Source organism: Colobus angolensis, unplaced genomic scaffold, assembly GCF_000951035.1.
Source record: "Colobus angolensis palliatus isolate OR3802 unplaced genomic scaffold, Cang.pa_1.0 Scaffold182, whole genome shotgun sequence".
Lineage (NCBI taxonomy): Eukaryota > Metazoa > Chordata > Mammalia > Primates > Cercopithecidae > Colobus > Colobus angolensis.
This window is the reverse complement of record NW_012114955.1, coordinates 2,103,259-2,120,190: the sequence shown is the minus strand read 5'-3', so window position 1 is coordinate 2,120,190 and position 16,932 is coordinate 2,103,259. Positions and strand designations below refer to the sequence as shown.

The following is a 16,932-nucleotide window of genomic DNA, read 5'->3' as shown; positions in this document are numbered from 1 at the left end:
CTCCTGACCTCGTGATCCGCCCGTCTCGGCCTCCCAAAGTGCTGGGATTACAGGCTTGAGCCACCGCGCCTGGCCGAGACGGGGTTTCACTATGTTGGCCAGGCAGGTCTCAAACTCCAGACCTCGTGATCTGCCTGCCTCGGCCTCCCAAAGGGCTGAGATTACAGGTGTAAGCCGCCGTGCCTGGCCTATTTCTAGAACTTTTAAAGCATCATCTCAAACAAATTCTGTGCCCATTAAAACAATAACTCCTGACTTCTACCTCCCCATAGTCCCTGGTAACTTATATTTTCTTTCTTTCTTTCTTTTTTTTTTTTGAGATGGTGTCTCTCTCTGTCACCCAGGCTGGAGTGCAGTGGCGCAATCTCGGCTCACTATAACCTCCACCTCCCGGGTTCAAGCGATTCTCCTGCCTCAGCGTTATCCAGTAGCTAGGATTGCAGGCACCTGCCACCATACCCAGCTAATTTTTTGTAAACAATACAAAAAAATTTTTAATAGAGACAGGGTTTCACCATGTTGGCCAGGCTGGTCTCGAACTCCAGACCTCAAGTGATCCACTTGCCTTGGCCTTCTAAAGTGTCGGTATTAGGCGTAAGCCATCGCGTCCGGCCACTTCTATTTTTTATCTTTATCATTTTGCCCACTCTAGATACCTCATATAAGTAGAATCACCCAATATTTTCCTTCTGTGTCCTGCTTATTTCAATTAGCATAATGTTTTCTACTTTTTGGGTAGAAGAGGTGAGACCTATTTTTTTTCAGAACAGAATAAAACTCTCAAAAAACCTAAGCAGATAACTGACTGGCTGTTTTCTAAGTAAAACATCTCCAAAGCCTTGTGAATAACTCCTTCCTAATGAAGCAACACTGTGCTGAACATTTCAGAAGGTTTACCTGAAACTGCTATAAATTACTATCCTGTTGCATCATCAAGCCACAGGAATATTAAAGCAACAAAGATTGCCCCAGTGACAGTAAGAGGAGGGCAGTAAGTTCAAGGAAGGTGAGGGAAGGCAGAAGGGAAAGAAGAGTGGATTTTAATCAATAATACTGCCCAGGTCTTTCCAGTGATGCTTCTTCTGGAATTATAATATATGCCTGGATGTCTTCCAATACAGATTCCAAAGAGATTTACCACCTCCCAAGAACAAGAGAAGCCTATAGGACCCACGTCTGGTAAAGAGCAGAATTGATTTTCCACAAGCAAAATCATAATTACTGCTTAAAGACTCTGAAAGAAGCTATGCAATTCCTTGAACTCAAAGCACAATCTGAGAAACAGCAGCATTGACATCACCTGGGGGCTCACCAGCAAGGCAGAACCTCAGGCCCATTCCAGACTTACTGATTCCTAATCTGCATTTGAACACGACTTCTCAGGTGACTGCTGCACACTCTGAAGTTTGAGAGGCACTGACTTAGCCCATCCACTAGGCCCTGGTCTGTAGTATCCTCAAACAAATTTGCTAACCTGACTTTCAAAATCTGAAAAAGGAGACTTCACTGTAAATGAATTCTAGGGTTGCAGAACCTACCCCAAACTAAGGATCTCTTTTGCTAAGCTTTATCTCAACCTCCTCCAATTCTAAACAGATATGGAATAAGCATAGAGTAAGTTCCAGCCACTATTCTTAAAGGTGCCTCGAAATCCAAATTTTCATTTTAATTACTAAAAATACTACAGAGATATGTAGTTTTCTAACACGCACACCCACCTCCCACCCCGCCCCCGCCAAAATAAGGACTATTCCAACTCATGGCACCAAAACAAGAGACTAAAAATCTTACTATAGTTATAATAGTAAAAACAGAAACTTTTCAGGTAAAACGTCCTATTTACTAATAAAGAATCATACTTTCAATGAAACAAAAAAGACAAAAGCCAAAAACCAAGAGAGCTGCTTCCTAAAAGAACAGAAGCATTTAGTTCTCACAGAACTTCAGACGTCGTTATGTGCAATTTTTATCTGTGTAGGAGACAATTTTGAGAGTTTGGGGGCAAGTAAAAAATTTTTTTAAAAAGCAAATGTTGGCTGGGTGCGGTGGCTCACACCTGTAATCCTAAAACTTTGGAAGGCCAAGGCGAGCAGATTGCCCGAGCTCAGGAGTTCGAGACCAGCCTGACATGGTGAAATCCCGTCTCTACTAAAAATACAAAAAATTAACCTAGCGTGGTGGCGTGAGCCTGTAATCCAAGCTACTGGGGAGGCTGAGGCAGGAGAATCACTTGAACCCAGGAGGTGGAGGTTGCAGTGAGCCGAGATCGTACTATTTCACTCCAGCCTGGGCAACAGAGTGAGACTGTCTCAAAAAAAAAAAAAAAAGAAAGAAAAAGAAAAAGTAAATGTTTAGTGCAGACTGGCTGAAAGAGTCAATCTGAATAATGAACACAATACAGTTTTATACAAAAAAGATTTTTTAAAAAGCACTGGCAATATGAATGCAGCCCTAAGTTCTATTTGTCACTAGCTTGCTTCATACATTTCATTTTCTATTTATGCCTCAATTTTCAATCTGAAAAATACTATGTTTTCGTAGACGCCAGGGAAAAGAAAAAAAAAAAGCCACCTGTATTGTCCCACTTAACTGCTGAGAAAAATTAAAATTCTTGGTTCATGAACTTTCTCTAATAAAGCATGGCTGAGAGATGGTATGTTCAGGTTATTCAAAAATGAATATAGGCAATACACAGAATTACCATTAATAATTAGTAATAATACCTTGGTGTGATGCTTTAGTTTTCAAAACATTTTCCTACACCAAATTTTATTTTTCTTCCTCTGACTCCTTAAGGTAGGAGGGCATGTATTTCATCAGAAGATGAAAGTGAGTGGCCGGGCGCGGTGGCTCAAGCCTGTAATCCCAGCACTTTGGGAGGCCGAGATGGGCGGATCACGAGGTCAGGAGATCGAGACCATCCTGGCTAACACGGTGAAACCCCGTCTCTACTAAAAAATACAAGAAACTAGCCGGGCGAGGTGGCGGGCGCCTGTAGTCCCAGCTACTCGGAGGCTGAGGCAGGAGAATGGCGTAAACCCGGGAGGCGGAGCTTGCAGTGAGCTGAGATCCAGCCACCGCACTCCAGCCTGGGCGGCAGAGCGAGACTCCGTCTCAAAAAAAAAAAGAAAGTGAGAACCATGGTTATATGTAGTAGAATTGAGACTAGAAAATAGATCTTCTGACTCTGAGTTAATATTCTTTCCAATAAATCATACTAACTTTCTCATTTGTAAAGATACAAAATAATGCAACGCATAATATTAGAACAACATCGAATATAATTTACTCTCTTTAGACGATTCAGAATGTATCTTAGGATCCTATATAGATTTGTAAGTTAGGGTCATCAATATCAAGTCATCTCTATACCATCAAGTGCAGATAAGATGATAATAGAGCTGTCTGGTTAACTCAAGTCTATCTCTATTACAGTCCAGTTTGATAGTTCTAGAATTTTATCACTTCAAGGAAGTCATAAATTACTCATATGTTCTGAAATCTAGAATTAATGTCCAGTAAAATGTACTTGTTCTTAATGGCTATAAACCATATCTGAGCTCTGCTTCCTTGACTATAAAATAAGAATTTTTAAGACACACATACACACACACACACAAAGGTGGATTAAATGAGATGCCCCTGTAAAGAACTTAGTAGTGTGCCTTCCAACACAAAGTATCTATATAAGAGGAAAATAAGGGGGGGAAAAGAGAGATGTTGACATCTTCATGCTAACATAAATAAAAGTAATCTTTGGGCAAAACAAAGCAGAAACATTATCAAACTTTGCACTTTATTTATTTATTTATTTATTTATTTTTTGAGACAGCGTTTCGCTCTTGTTGTCCCAAGCTGGAGTGCAATGGTGCGATCTCACCTCACCGCAACCTCCGCCTTCCGAGTTCAAGTGATTCTCCTGCCTCAGCCTTCCGAGTAGCTGGGATGACAGGCATGCACCACTAAGCCTGGCTAATTTTGTATTTATTACTTTTTTTAGTTGAGACGGGGTTTCTCCATGTTGGTCAGGTTGGTCTCGAACTCCTGACCTCAGGTGATCCACCCACCTCAGCCTCCCAAAGTGCTGGGATTACAGGTGTGAGCCACTGCGCTTGGCCTAACTTTGCACTTAAAAAATTCAAGTTTAATATAAAATAAGAAAATAGTTTTTTGTATTTCTATTATAAAAGCAATTCATGCTTATTTAGATAAAATGAAAATCACCTATAATGCCACCATGCGTAGATAATTAGTGTTAATATTTTAATGTACATCCCTCCAAGTTCTACACACACAGAGGCGGGCACATTTTATGTTAATGTTTTAGAAAATGAGATAAATCAGCTCAATTCTGTGTTCCTGGAATTTAAAAAAAAAAAAAAAAAACTCCCAAAAAAAAGAAGGACGATAATATACATAAATGATAATAAAAAAAAAATAATAAAAAAAAAAAAAAAAAAAAAAAAAAACTCCCAAAAGAAGGAGAAAAATAAAGCCCTAAATCCCTCAAATTATGGTATATAAGAAATGCTACTTTACAATCAGTTGTTTTTTTTTGTTTGTTTGTTTTTTTGAGACAGAGTCTCGCTCAGTCGCCCAGGCTGGAGTGCAGTGGCGCGATCTCCGCTCACTGCAAGCTCCGCCTCCCGGGTTCACGCCATTCTCCTGCCTCAGCCTCCCAAGTAGCTGGGACTATAAGCGCTTGCCGCCACGCCCGGCTAGTTTTTTTGCATTTTTAGTAGAGATGGGGTTTCACCGTGTTAGCCAGGATGGTCTCGATCTCCTGACCTCGTGATCCGCCCGTCTCGGCCTCCCAAAGTGCTGGGATTACAGGCTTGAGCCACCGCGCCCGGCCATACAATCAGTTTTTTTTTGAGACGGAGTCTTGCTCTGTCAACCAGGCTGGAGTGCAGTGGCATGATCTGGGCTCACTGTAACCTCCACCTCCCAGTTTCAAGCGATTCTCCTGCCTCAGCCTCCCGAGTAGCTGGATTACAGGGGCGTGCCAACACACCCGGCTGATTTTTGTATTTTTAGTAGAGACAGGGTTTCACCATGTTGGCCAGGCTGCTCTCCTGACCTCAGGTGATCCACTCGCCTCAGCCTCCCAAAGTGCTGTGATTACAGCTGTGAGCCACTGTGCCCAGTGTTAATATGTGCATCCCTCCAAAGTTCTATACACACAGAGGTGGGCACATTTTATGTTAATGTTACAGAAAATGAGATAAATCAGCTCAATTCTGTGTTCCCAGAATTTTTTTTAAATCTCCCAAAAGAAACAGAAAAATAAAGCCCTAAACTCTTCAAATTCCAGTATATAAAAAAATGCTACTTTACAATTTTTTTAATTTAACATACCACAAATATTATTCTACTGCAATAAAGAGCAAATCATCATTTTTAGTGTCTAATAGTTCACCGTATCATCTCTTTTCGGCTATGCTGCTCATCTTCCTATATAAATTCTAAACACTATCGTAATTTAACCAATCACATTGTTCCCAATTTTCCTATTGTAGACATGCTGTAATAAACAATGTACATCTGTGTTTAATTGGAGGGCATGATATACACCTTTTAGACTTTGATATGCATTGCCAATGCCAACCTGCCCTCTAGAGAAAGTGTACCAATCTGCATTCCCACTAACAGTGCATTAGACTGCTTGTAGTCCCATACTCTTGCCTATCTAGGTTTGGGTGGAAATAAAACCCTCCTTTTTTACTCCCATTAATAGTGAAAGTCTTTAGGATCAATTATAAAAGAGAGCTATTGGCCAGGCACAGTGGCTCATGCCCGTAATCCCAGCACTTTGGGAGGCCAAGACGGGCAGATCACTTGAGGTGAGGAGTTGGAGAGCAGTCTGGCCAATGTGGTGAAACCCCATCTCTACTAAAAATACAAAAAAATTAGGCAGGCATGGTGGTGCACGCCTGTAGTCCCAGCTACTCAGGAGGCTGAGGTGGGATAATTGCTTCAACCCGGCTCGCGGAGGTTGCAGTGAGCTGAGATCACGCCATTGCACTCCAGCCTGGGCAATAGAGCGAGACTCCGTCTCAGAAAAAAAAAAAAAAGACAGAGAGAGAGAGCTAGCTATTTAGCTCAGATTAAGAAAAAAGTATTTGAGGAAAACAAACAATAATAAAACGTTGAGGGGGGAAAATGCCAGGATCCAAATACTTGGAAATTCCCATTCAGTTGGGAGCTGGGTTTTTCATCATCCTGCTCTCTCTTCCTCCTCATTTGCTTATTTTATTTTATTTGTTATGTTTGACTTTTTAGTCATCATCTTTGGTAAGAAGGGGAAGGAGGGAGCATATGATAGAGAAAATGTGCACCTCCAGCAAAGCATCTATGTGTTTGACAACTGAGATCCAGCTCCTCATTCACCAGCACACCAAGCTCTACCGAGTGTGGTTTTGACAAAAATGGAAAAAAACACTTTCAAATGTCTTACCTCCAAAATGATAATAACTAAACTGTTTGCTGACTTCTGCGGCCGCTAGCCAATTTTCATGAAAACCAGTATCCACGATGATTTAATATAATCAAAACCTCAGACTGTTTTACCCTAGCACACCAAATGTGACAAAGAATAACAAATACCCATCACAGGAGAGGAGTTAACCTAACACAGCATTCGAAACCAAAGGCTTAGGCAGTTTTAGATGTACTTTACATCTGAGACAGAGTAGATTCTTTACATCAACCAGATAAAAATAATTCACTTTATGTTTTCTTTACTTGAACCAGTCAGAATGCCTCTAGAAACAGAATAACAGAAACTGTTAAAAGACAGTAAAGTTTAGATCAGGAGTGTCCAATCTTTTGGCTTCCCTGGGCCACATTAGAGGAAGAATTATCTGGGGCCACACATAAAATACACTAATAATAATAGCTGATGAGCTAAAGAAAAAAAATCGCCAAAAAATCTCATAATGTTTTAAGAGAGTTTACGAATTTGTGTTGGGCCACATTCAAAGCCATCCTGGGTCGCATGCGTCTTGTGGGATGTGGGTTGGGCAAGCTTGGTTTAGATAATGCTTTCCTTTCTGAACCATTATTTAGAGATCCTTCCAGTGTCCACAGAAAGGGCTATGAATCCAACAATCAAAAGATCACTATTTAGGTTTATATTTATAAAATGTAGTATTACTTCAGACCAAGTTGCTGGTTCAGATGGAATAAAAAATAAAAGTGCCACCCCTGAGCAGCAGCATCAGCGTCTGCACTGAGTCAACACCTGCCCAGGGGACTTGCGATCCTGTTCCCCACCATTACACTTAACTCATTTTTGCACTAACCCTGAAGTCATTTACTGAACAGATACTATTATTTAGATGACATGTTATTTCAGAGGCTGAGCAGCTATACTGAACAGAAGTAAACGACAGAAACTAAATTCCTCAAATTCTAGCTGGGGAGACCACAAATAAGTATACAAGTTAACAAATGAGATTATTTCAGAGTAACAAGTGTTACACAGACAAGAACACAGAGGATGTATTAGTGGCTTGGTGGGGAGAAGAAAGCTTCATTTAGGTGGGATAATCGAGAAAGGCTTGTCTCAGGAGGTGATATTTGAGCTAGACTTTGAATAAGATAAAGTCCATCATGCAATCATCTGGCAGAACAATATTCAGGCAAAGGGAATAGCGAAAGCAAAAGAATGGATGCAGGGTGTTTGAGGAAAAGAGGGTTAGAGTGGCCAGAGCCCAGTGACTGAGGGGAAGAAGATGAGGCAGGAAGAGGCCAGATTACACAGGGCCTTCAAGGCCACGGCACAGTCTGAATTTGATTCTAGGAATAGTGGAAAACCATTAAAGGGCTTAAACAAGGAAGTGATATGGCCTGAATTAAATAAATAAATAAATTTATTCACTCATTCATTCACTCATTTATTTGAGGCAGGATCTCGCTCTGTCGCCCAGGCTAGAGTGCAGTGGCACAATCTTGGGTCACTGCAGCCTCAACCTCCCGGGCCCAAACGATCCTCCCACCTCAGCCTTCCAAGTATTTGAGACTACAGGCACACACCACCATGCCCTGGCTAATTTTTGTATTTTTTGTAGAGACAAAAAAAAAAAGAAAAAAAATTCCAGCCTGCTGCCCAGGCTGATCTCGAACTCCTGGACTCAAGGGATCCTCCTCTTGATTACAGGCGTGAGCTACAACGCCCTGCATGATCTAAGTTTTTTAAAAAACTACTAGGATGGCTACGTGGAGAATGGACTGAAGCAGACCACAGTGGATAGGCTATACAAGAGATGCTAAAGGCTTGGACTTGGGTGCTGACGGGAAGTGAGATGAATGGCCAGAGTCAGAGTACATTTCAGAGGTGAACTGACATGACCTGCTGCTGAATTAGACGTGGAGGGTGGCAGGGGACTGTGGAGGGAGAGGGCAAAACAGGGAAATCAGGATTACTTCCATGCTGGGACTTGAGCAACCAGATGGACAGCAGTTCCATTAACTGATATGGGGAACACTTGGAGAGGAACAGATGTGGCGTGCAGAGTAGGAACAACCAAAGGTTCTGTTTGGGGCATGTGAGGACCAGACATCTAACAGTGAACATAAGCTGGGTAAAAACAGCATATCGATGATCAGGTGAGAAGAGGAAGAGGGGCTCCAGAAGGGATAAGGGGAGCACCTAGTGAGGGATGAGGATCTTCAGAAGAGGGTGCGGTCAAGAGACAGAGAGAAGATGCTTTAAGGAGTAATCAACTGTGTCAAAAGGTGCTGAAGACTGAATAAGATAAGGAAAAAAACCTGACAAGTGGATTTAGCAAGAGAGAAGTAAATTAATAAAGAAACAGGGTAGGCTGGGTGTGGTGGCTCACGCCTGTAATCCCAGCACTTTGGGAGGCCGAGGAGGGGGATCACGTGAGGTCAGGAGTTTGTGACCATCCTGGCCAACATGGCAAAATCCCATCTCTACTAAAAAAACAAAAATTAGCCAGGTGTGGTAGCGCACACCTGTAATCACAGCTACTCAGAGGCATGAGAACCTCTTGAACTTGGGAGGCAGAGGTTGCAGTGAGCCAAGTGCAGTGTAAGCCAAGATCGCATCACTGCACTCCAGCTTGGGCTACAAATCGAGACTCTGGCTCAAAAAAAAAGAAATAGGATGGGAAAATATGTTAAAAAGGTGTTTGATTTTGATCAAGCTAAACTAAAAATATATAAAAGGGATAATCTCATAAAAATTACTGAGGTATGCTGATTTATCAGGCTAAGCACATTTTGACTTCCCTTCTTAAAGGAAGAGGAAATCAGGCTGGCACAGCAGCTCACACCTATAATCCCAGTACTTTGGGAGGCTGAGGCAGGAGGATCGCTTGAGCCTAGGAGATTGAGATCAGCCTGGGCAACACAGTGAGACCCTCATCTTTAGAAATCATAAAATTAAAAAAAATTAAACAAAAATTTTAAAAAGGAAGAGGAAATCAACGACTCAGAAGACTGTCATTCTGAGTTTTACATTCTTATTCCCTGTGGAAGGGAGCTGTACTTAGTAATAATTATGGAGGTATTCAGGATTTACATGGAAAGAGGAGCAGAGCAGCCTGAGGGCTAAAAGTTTACTTGGCTACCTTGATTGTGATTCATCAAACTCCTAATGTTCTTTTGTTCAGACCAACCCCAGGCTAAAAGTTTTTTTTTTTTTTTTTTTTTTAAATCCAACCCAAAGGACCAAGTGAAAGGGAAAAAAAACTGCCAGAAGAAAGAGGACACCACAGCCATGCCCTTGGTTGGGAGCACTCTTCTGGCACTACAATGTCTTTTCCAAGGCTGCTACTGTTTCACTACCAGACTCCAGTCTGCATCTCACTCCCTGGTCAGATCACTGAGGACAAAATGCAGAAAAGTGATCAGAGGCCCGCCCACACCTGTGCCACTTGCCTCTGAGTCTCCTCACCTCCCACCCCTTACCTGGGTCATTTTGTCCACAGAGACTGGAATTCCGTCGATGGTGAGAGGCGGCAGTTCTGAGTTAACCTCCTGTGGCGCAGGGGCGTGTTCTGCCAGAGCAGACTCCAGGTCTTCCAGGATCATGCTCTTGTACTTACGCACCTGCAGGGAATTAAGGGCAGAAGTAAACAAGATGCCCAACAACCAGGGAGGATTGGTGCCAAGCAACAAGAGAGTGGGTGGGGCTGGCCTTCCTGAGTCATAGCATAGCCCTAAGAACAAACACTTTTACAAGCAAATAAAAATACCCACTGGTCCCAAAGACATCATACTGAACAGAATTAAATGAAAAGATGATGAAATTACAGGTAACAACAATAGAAGAGAGCCAGTGGAAAAATTTTCCAGAAATACTGCTTCTCAGTTAAAATCACATTTTCTCAACGAGGGTGCCATCGGGCCTGTTCCAGGTCTAACAGGCATGGTATTCATGGTTCTGCATTTCCCAGGCCAATGGATAAACAACTAGCTGTGGCAGCTCATCACCAAAATCATTTTCAAGATCTTTAAGGACTTACATTTCTAAAACTCAAAGTAATCAATTCGTTCAAAATTGCTGCTACATTCCTGCAAAGTCAGACTACCAAACAGACAGGAGATTCAAGCATACAAGAGACTGAACTGAAAATAATTAGAGAAAAAAAAAACAAAACCAATAGGTGTATGTTGTAGCTGAGTGCCACTATTGGTAAGGCCCAGGCCAGAGGGAGCCCCCTAGGTCAAATCTCCCTTGCTTCTGGTAGGGCTTGGTGACAGAAGTGAACCTCCAAGCCATGACGCCTTTAGCTCTAGCCCAGGTCGGAACCAGATATTGTTATTTGTTGTCTGCATTCCCACCACTGCCAGTGAAATGTCTCAACTTAACAGTAATACACTGGACATGCACACATTTTTCTATCATGAACAGAAAGGGTGGACAGACGCTGGGTCCTCCAACCACCAATATAATGGGCTCTATCAATATAATGGCACTATTTTAGGGAAAAAAATGGAAGAGAAAATGAGGTTTGTCTAGAAGTTCCAACAATGCTTGAATCCTGGGTTGTCTGCTGAGTGGGCTGGACTCTACACACTTCCTTATAAATATCTCGTTATGTGGATTAAAAAAGAAAAATTCCCATACTCTACCCCAAGCATCTGGAAAAATAAATATTATTATTGGCTACATAGTGCAACTTCTGCAGCTGAAGAATCCTCCAAGTAGGTCAATAACTAAGGGGATCAGAGAAAAATAGCACAAACTGGCAGACTCATTATCTTTCCAGAGATGCAGTTGTATCCTGGTCTCTAATAAAAAAATAAAGTTTCAGAAAGTATTGCCATTATATTTATTGCGACATAAGCAGCTGATGTTGCCACAACAATGTTACAGGATTATATTTTCTGCTATGTTTCTGTATTCTAGACAGTATTTATGCCGCCTACTTACACACACACAAATGAATCTTACGAGCCTAGTGATGTGGTTTGGCTCTGTGTCCCCACCCCAATTTCATCTCGATTGTTATCCCTACATGTTGAGGGAGGGACCTGGTGGGAGGTGACTGGATCATGGAGGCAGTTTCTCCCATGTTGTTCTCGTGATAGTGAGTTCTCACAAGAGCTGATGGTTTAAAAGTGTTTGGCAGTTCCCCTGGCATTCCGTCCCTGCACCTGTCTCTCTGTCTCTCTCTCTCCTGCCACCATATAAGACGTGCCTTGCTTCCCCTTCTGCCATGATTAAGTTTCCTGAAGCCTCCCTAGCCATGTGGAACTATAAGTCAATTAAACCTCTTTTATTTATAAATTACCTAGTCACAGTTAGTTCTTTATAGCAGTGTGAAAATGGACTAACACACCTACCTTCTGGTCTTAGAACTTCAAGGTTTATAAGGTTAAATCCTTATATTAGGTATAAGCCAATAGGAAGAATGATTATTTTAGAAAAACAGGCTGTGTGCGGTGGCTCACACCTGTAATCCCAGCACATTGGGAGGTTGAGGCAGGCAGATCCCTTGAGCCCAGGAGTTTGAGACCAGCCTAGGCAACATGGTGAGACCCTGTCTCCACTAAAAATACAAAAATTAGCCGGGCATGGTAGTGCATGTCTGTGGTCCCAGCTACTCAGGAGGCTGAGGTGGGAGGATGGCTTGAGCCCAGGAGGTGGAGGTTGCAGTGAGCCGAGATCGTGCCACTCCAGCCTGGGTGACAGAGCCAGACCTTGTCTCAAAAATAAATAAGTAATAATTTTAAAATAAAAACAAACTTCATCTGGCTTTTAGAAACACCTGGCATTCAAAAATGGAAAATCATTAGGTTATTACTTCTTTATTAGCCAGTTTCAAACAATTTCAGCCATTTTTATGAGCCAGTTTATCAGTGCTATATAATTCTTTTAAAATATCTTGTTTTTGTTTGTTTGTTTGTTTGTTTTTTAGTGCTGGTAGAGCATCCCTAAGTAATTTGCAACAAAACAACTTCAGGTATAACCAAAGCGTTTCTATCTAAGCTTGCTTACTAAAGTTAAGTAACTTTCTCAGAATTACTGACCTCATGTTTTCATTCTATCTGATCTATCAATTCTGAGTTGCATTTTTCTTTCATATTTATCAGTCTTCTGAAATTGGGATACACCTTAAAATTGCTATGGACAAGGCAACAACAGGGCATAGCTGTCACTGCCTGCAGCCATGTGAACATGTTTGCTATCCCCGGCCTTTTTACTCAACAAATCATTTAGCACCATTTGAGAAGAGAATGTGAGTCTTGACCGTTGTCTATAACCTTCCCAATGACAATTTCTGGTAAGATCAAGAAGCACTGCCAGGCGTGGTGGCTCATGCCTGTAATCCCAACACTTTGGGAGGCTGAGGCGGGCAGATCACCTGAGGTCAGGAGTTCGAGACCAGCCTGACCAACATGGTGAAACCCTGTCTATACTAAAAATACAAAAATTAGCTGGGTGTGGTGGTGGGTGCCTATAATCCCAGCTACTTGGGAGGCTGAGGTGGGAGAATTGCTTGAACCTGGGAGGGAGAGGTTGCAGTGAGCTGAGATTGTACCACTGCACTCCAGTTTGGGTGACAGGGCGAGACTCCGTCTCAAAAAAAAAAAAAAAAAATGCACTTGCATCAAACCTGTTGCTGCTTGTGGGGGCGGGAAATCAGAGACAATAAAAGAGCACTTTTAAAAGAAATACAGCATTGCCCGTTTTCATGATGCCACAGAGGACAATATTACATGAAAAAACACAGATAATGATGACTAAAACAAGAAGTAATTCAAAAGGGTTGGATTCTGAATGTGAAGAAGTTTTAGGAATACCTTATTTCACTTATATTTTCCTTTTTATATATACACAAAAATGATATATGATTAAAAGGTATGTCTAAGAAAGAGCTCTTTCAATGAGTAGAAAATAAAAATTCTAAGTGATAGCATTGTGTAAACATGCATCAATGTTTTTTCTTCATAGTACACAAATAACAGCACATCTTATAATCAATGGTGTCACAGATGAGATAAAATACAGGTTTGTGTTCCAACTCATGCCTTCTATTGCAAAAACCACAGCTTATGCCTTTGTCACTCCATACCAATATGTCAATTGGTTTCACAACTAAGGCAAACATCCACTTAAAATCAAAATCAGTTACCACTCTCTTCCCCCCATCTTGTATACCACTGCCGTTTGAAATTTTGGAAATACTTATTATCATCAAACACCGTTTACTGAGCACTTACTTTGTGCCAAGCACTACATGTGTTGTCTCAAATAATCCTTACCATAATTCTATAAGGAAAATATTATTATACTCATTTTGCAAATAAGAAAATTGAGCCTTAATAAACTTAAGTAACTTTCCCCAAATCATATTAACTAGTAAGAAGTATAGCCAAAAATCAAACAAATTTTTATCTAGCTCCAAAGCTGGTATGTTTAGCCACATCATTATCATTTATCTTTTTTTTTCTCAAGAAACTGCTATAGTTCCCCACTTCTTATAAGATGAAGTCCAAGTTTCTCTGGCCAGCATTTCAATCTTTCCAATTATTTGTTTTTTCAATACTCCTTTGCCAGAGCCACCAGAAACAGTTGCGCCTGCCTAATCCTGGAGACTATGTGAATGACACCTCTTAAACTCCCAGCATACAACCTCCATGGAGTCCTATACTGAGCAACTTTGTTCACTTTCTTCCTTCTTTAGCTGCCCAACCTCGTCACTCACCTTGGCATCTAGCAAGTTCTTTTCTTTGAAACTTCTAGAAACCTTTTTTTTAAAGATGGAGTCCCGCTCTGTTACCCAGGCTGGAGTGCAGTGGCGTGATCTTGGCTCACTGCCACCTCCAACTCCTGGGTTCAAGCAATTCTCCTGCCTCAGGAGAATTGGGATTACAGGTGCCTGCCACCATGCCTGGCTATTTTTTTATATTTTTAGTAGAGATGGGGTTTCAATGTGTTGGCCAGGCTGGTCTCGAACTCCTGACCTCAAGTGATCCGCCCACCTAGGCCTCCCAAAGTGCTGGGATTACAGACATAAGCCACCACATAAATCTGCTTCTTACCCAAATATTTTCCATTTTTCTAGGACCAGTTCAATTCCCACTTGCTCTGAAAAAACTTCCCAATTCTTGCTATAATTTTCTTCCTCCTTTAAATTCCTACTGACATAAATAAATATGTGTCATTTATACTGTTATTTCTGGAATACACTATATACAACCAGTGCATGACATTGCTGAGCACAGGGACCAGGTCTTTTCTTATTTTATACACACACACACACACACAAATGAGACAGGCTCTTACATGTTGTCCAGGCTGAAATATTATAAAATATTTTAAATATACAAATACAGATAACACATTAACAAACATTTTATGATTACCAGAGATGGAGGGTGTTTATGGTATTTGCAGGAGCCATTAGAGTTTTATTTTGTTTTGTTTTTCGAAACAGGGTCTTGATCTGTCACACAGGTTTGTTCACTGCAGCCTCAAATTCCTGAGCTCCAGTGATCCTCCCACCTCAGCCTCCCAAGTAGCTGGGATCACAGGTGTGCACCACCACATTTGGCTAATTTTCAAAATGTTTGCTGTATGGTCACTGGGTTGGGTTGCAAAAATAGTCCCAGACAAGATACTGTAATTTTTTTGTATTCCTGCAGCTTGACTGGATAAAGGAAGAGTCTTTGGGAAGGTCTCATAAATTTTTTTTTTTTTTTAAATTTTCTACAAGCTCCTATGAGACTAAAAACATATTGTTATCTGAGGTACGTAACAAAGAGCTGGCCTCAGACCTGTGACTGTGAAGCACATCTGGCTTCCAGCCAGGCCGCAGGCTGTGGCCCCTGAAGTTACCCTGATTTCATCCTATTTTCTCTTCAGCCCCAGAGTCTGCCTCCTTTCTTCTCCTGCCTCCGTTCAGGGCTCTCATGTCCCCTCAGTCTTTTGGGATTCCCAGTTTTGAACCCTGAAACCCCAAGGGACTCAGATGGAATCCTTTTTTTTGAGACAGAGTCTCGCTCTGTCACCCAGGCTGGAGTGCTGTGGCCGAATCTCAGCTCACTGCAAGCTCCGCCTCCCAGGTTCACGCCATTCTCCTGCCTCAGCCTCCCGGGTAGCTGGGACTACAGGCGCCGCCACCTCGCCCGGCTAGTTTTTTGTATTTTTTAGTAGAGACGGGGTTTCACCGTGTTAGTCAGGATGGTCTCGATCTCCTGACCTCGTGATCCGCCCGTCTCCCAAAGTGCTGGGATTACAGGCTTGAGCCACCGCGCCCGGCCTTAGATGGAATCCTTATCTCATACCTTGTATCCAATAGCGTTAAATCGTTATATGTTGACTAAGTAAATACATGAGCAAGGTGGCTTTCACTATACTACTTTCCACGTATCTTCCACATTGCATGCAACTCCCACGGTTGTTCATCACCCTAAAGACTATGATTATATATCGTTAATCATTAGGGAAATGAAAATCAAAATTTGATTAACGATAAATGACCATAATAAGACTAAGGTATAAGATTAGGGAATTATTTGTACCTTAAATGTTTAACAGAAGTCAACCAAAATAATTGGGGCCTAGGGTCTCTTGGAGGGATGTAGTTCTTTAACACTTTGCCAATTTTGTATATGTTTATTACTCTATTGAGGTTTTCGGTTAATGCTTATTCTACTGAGGTTTGGATGTGTTTTGATTATTTTATTTTCTTACTAAGTTAATCCACTTGGCTGAGTTTTTAACTTGCAAGAACAGAATTAATAGCCTTTTCTTACAATTTTCGATCTCTTCTTGTCTGCAACTATAGATAGCTTGTGTCTAAAGGTACATATTTGTTTTCTTCTCCCTTTTCCTCATTAGCATGTAGCAGTTTTTCTGTTTTATTACTTTTTATAGAACCAATTCTTGAATTTAACAAGTCTACTTTTCTTGTTCCCTCATTCATTTCTTTCACATGTTTATTTGTTCTATTTTTTTCTTAGACTTATTTTATTACTCTCTTTCCACCTTCTTTAGCTAGATGAAGTTTCTTTCTTTTCCAACTTTCTCATATATATTTTTCTTTTTAAATAAGATCATGAATATTCCTTTGAGTACCAGTTTAGATAATAACTTCTAAGTTTTTATTTTTGGTTATCATTTTGTTTCTAAATAACCTGTAAATTAAGATTTTTCTTTTAAAAATTTCCGGCCAAATGTGGTGGCTCATGCCTGTAATCCCAGCACTTTGGGAGGCTGAGGCAGGAGGATCACCTGAGGTTAGGAGTTCGAGACCAGCCTGGCCAACATGGTGAAGCCCCCCCTCTAGTAAAAACACAAAAATTAGCCAGGCATGGTGGCAGGAGCCTGTAATCCCAACTACTCGAGAGGCTGAGGCAGAGAATTGCTTGAACCTGGGAAGCAAAGGTTGCAGTGAGCCAAGATCGCACCACCGCACTCTAGCCCGGGCGACAGAGCGAGATGCTGTCTTA

General features: G+C 41.4%; 1 protein-coding gene across 3 annotated transcripts in view; it reads right to left on the bottom strand.

Moving 5' to 3' along the window:
- NRF1 (nuclear respiratory factor 1) overlaps positions 1–16,932 on the bottom strand; it is a 143,783-nt gene that overhangs the window by 61,111 nt on the left and 65,740 nt on the right. For all 3 annotated transcript variants that reach the window (XM_011939585.1, XM_011939584.1, XM_011939586.1), the window contains one exon: positions 9,937–10,077. In XM_011939585.1, coding sequence (XP_011794975.1) covers positions 9,937–10,077 — 141 coding nt within the window. The remainder of the gene's footprint in view (positions 1–9,936; positions 10,078–16,932) is intronic.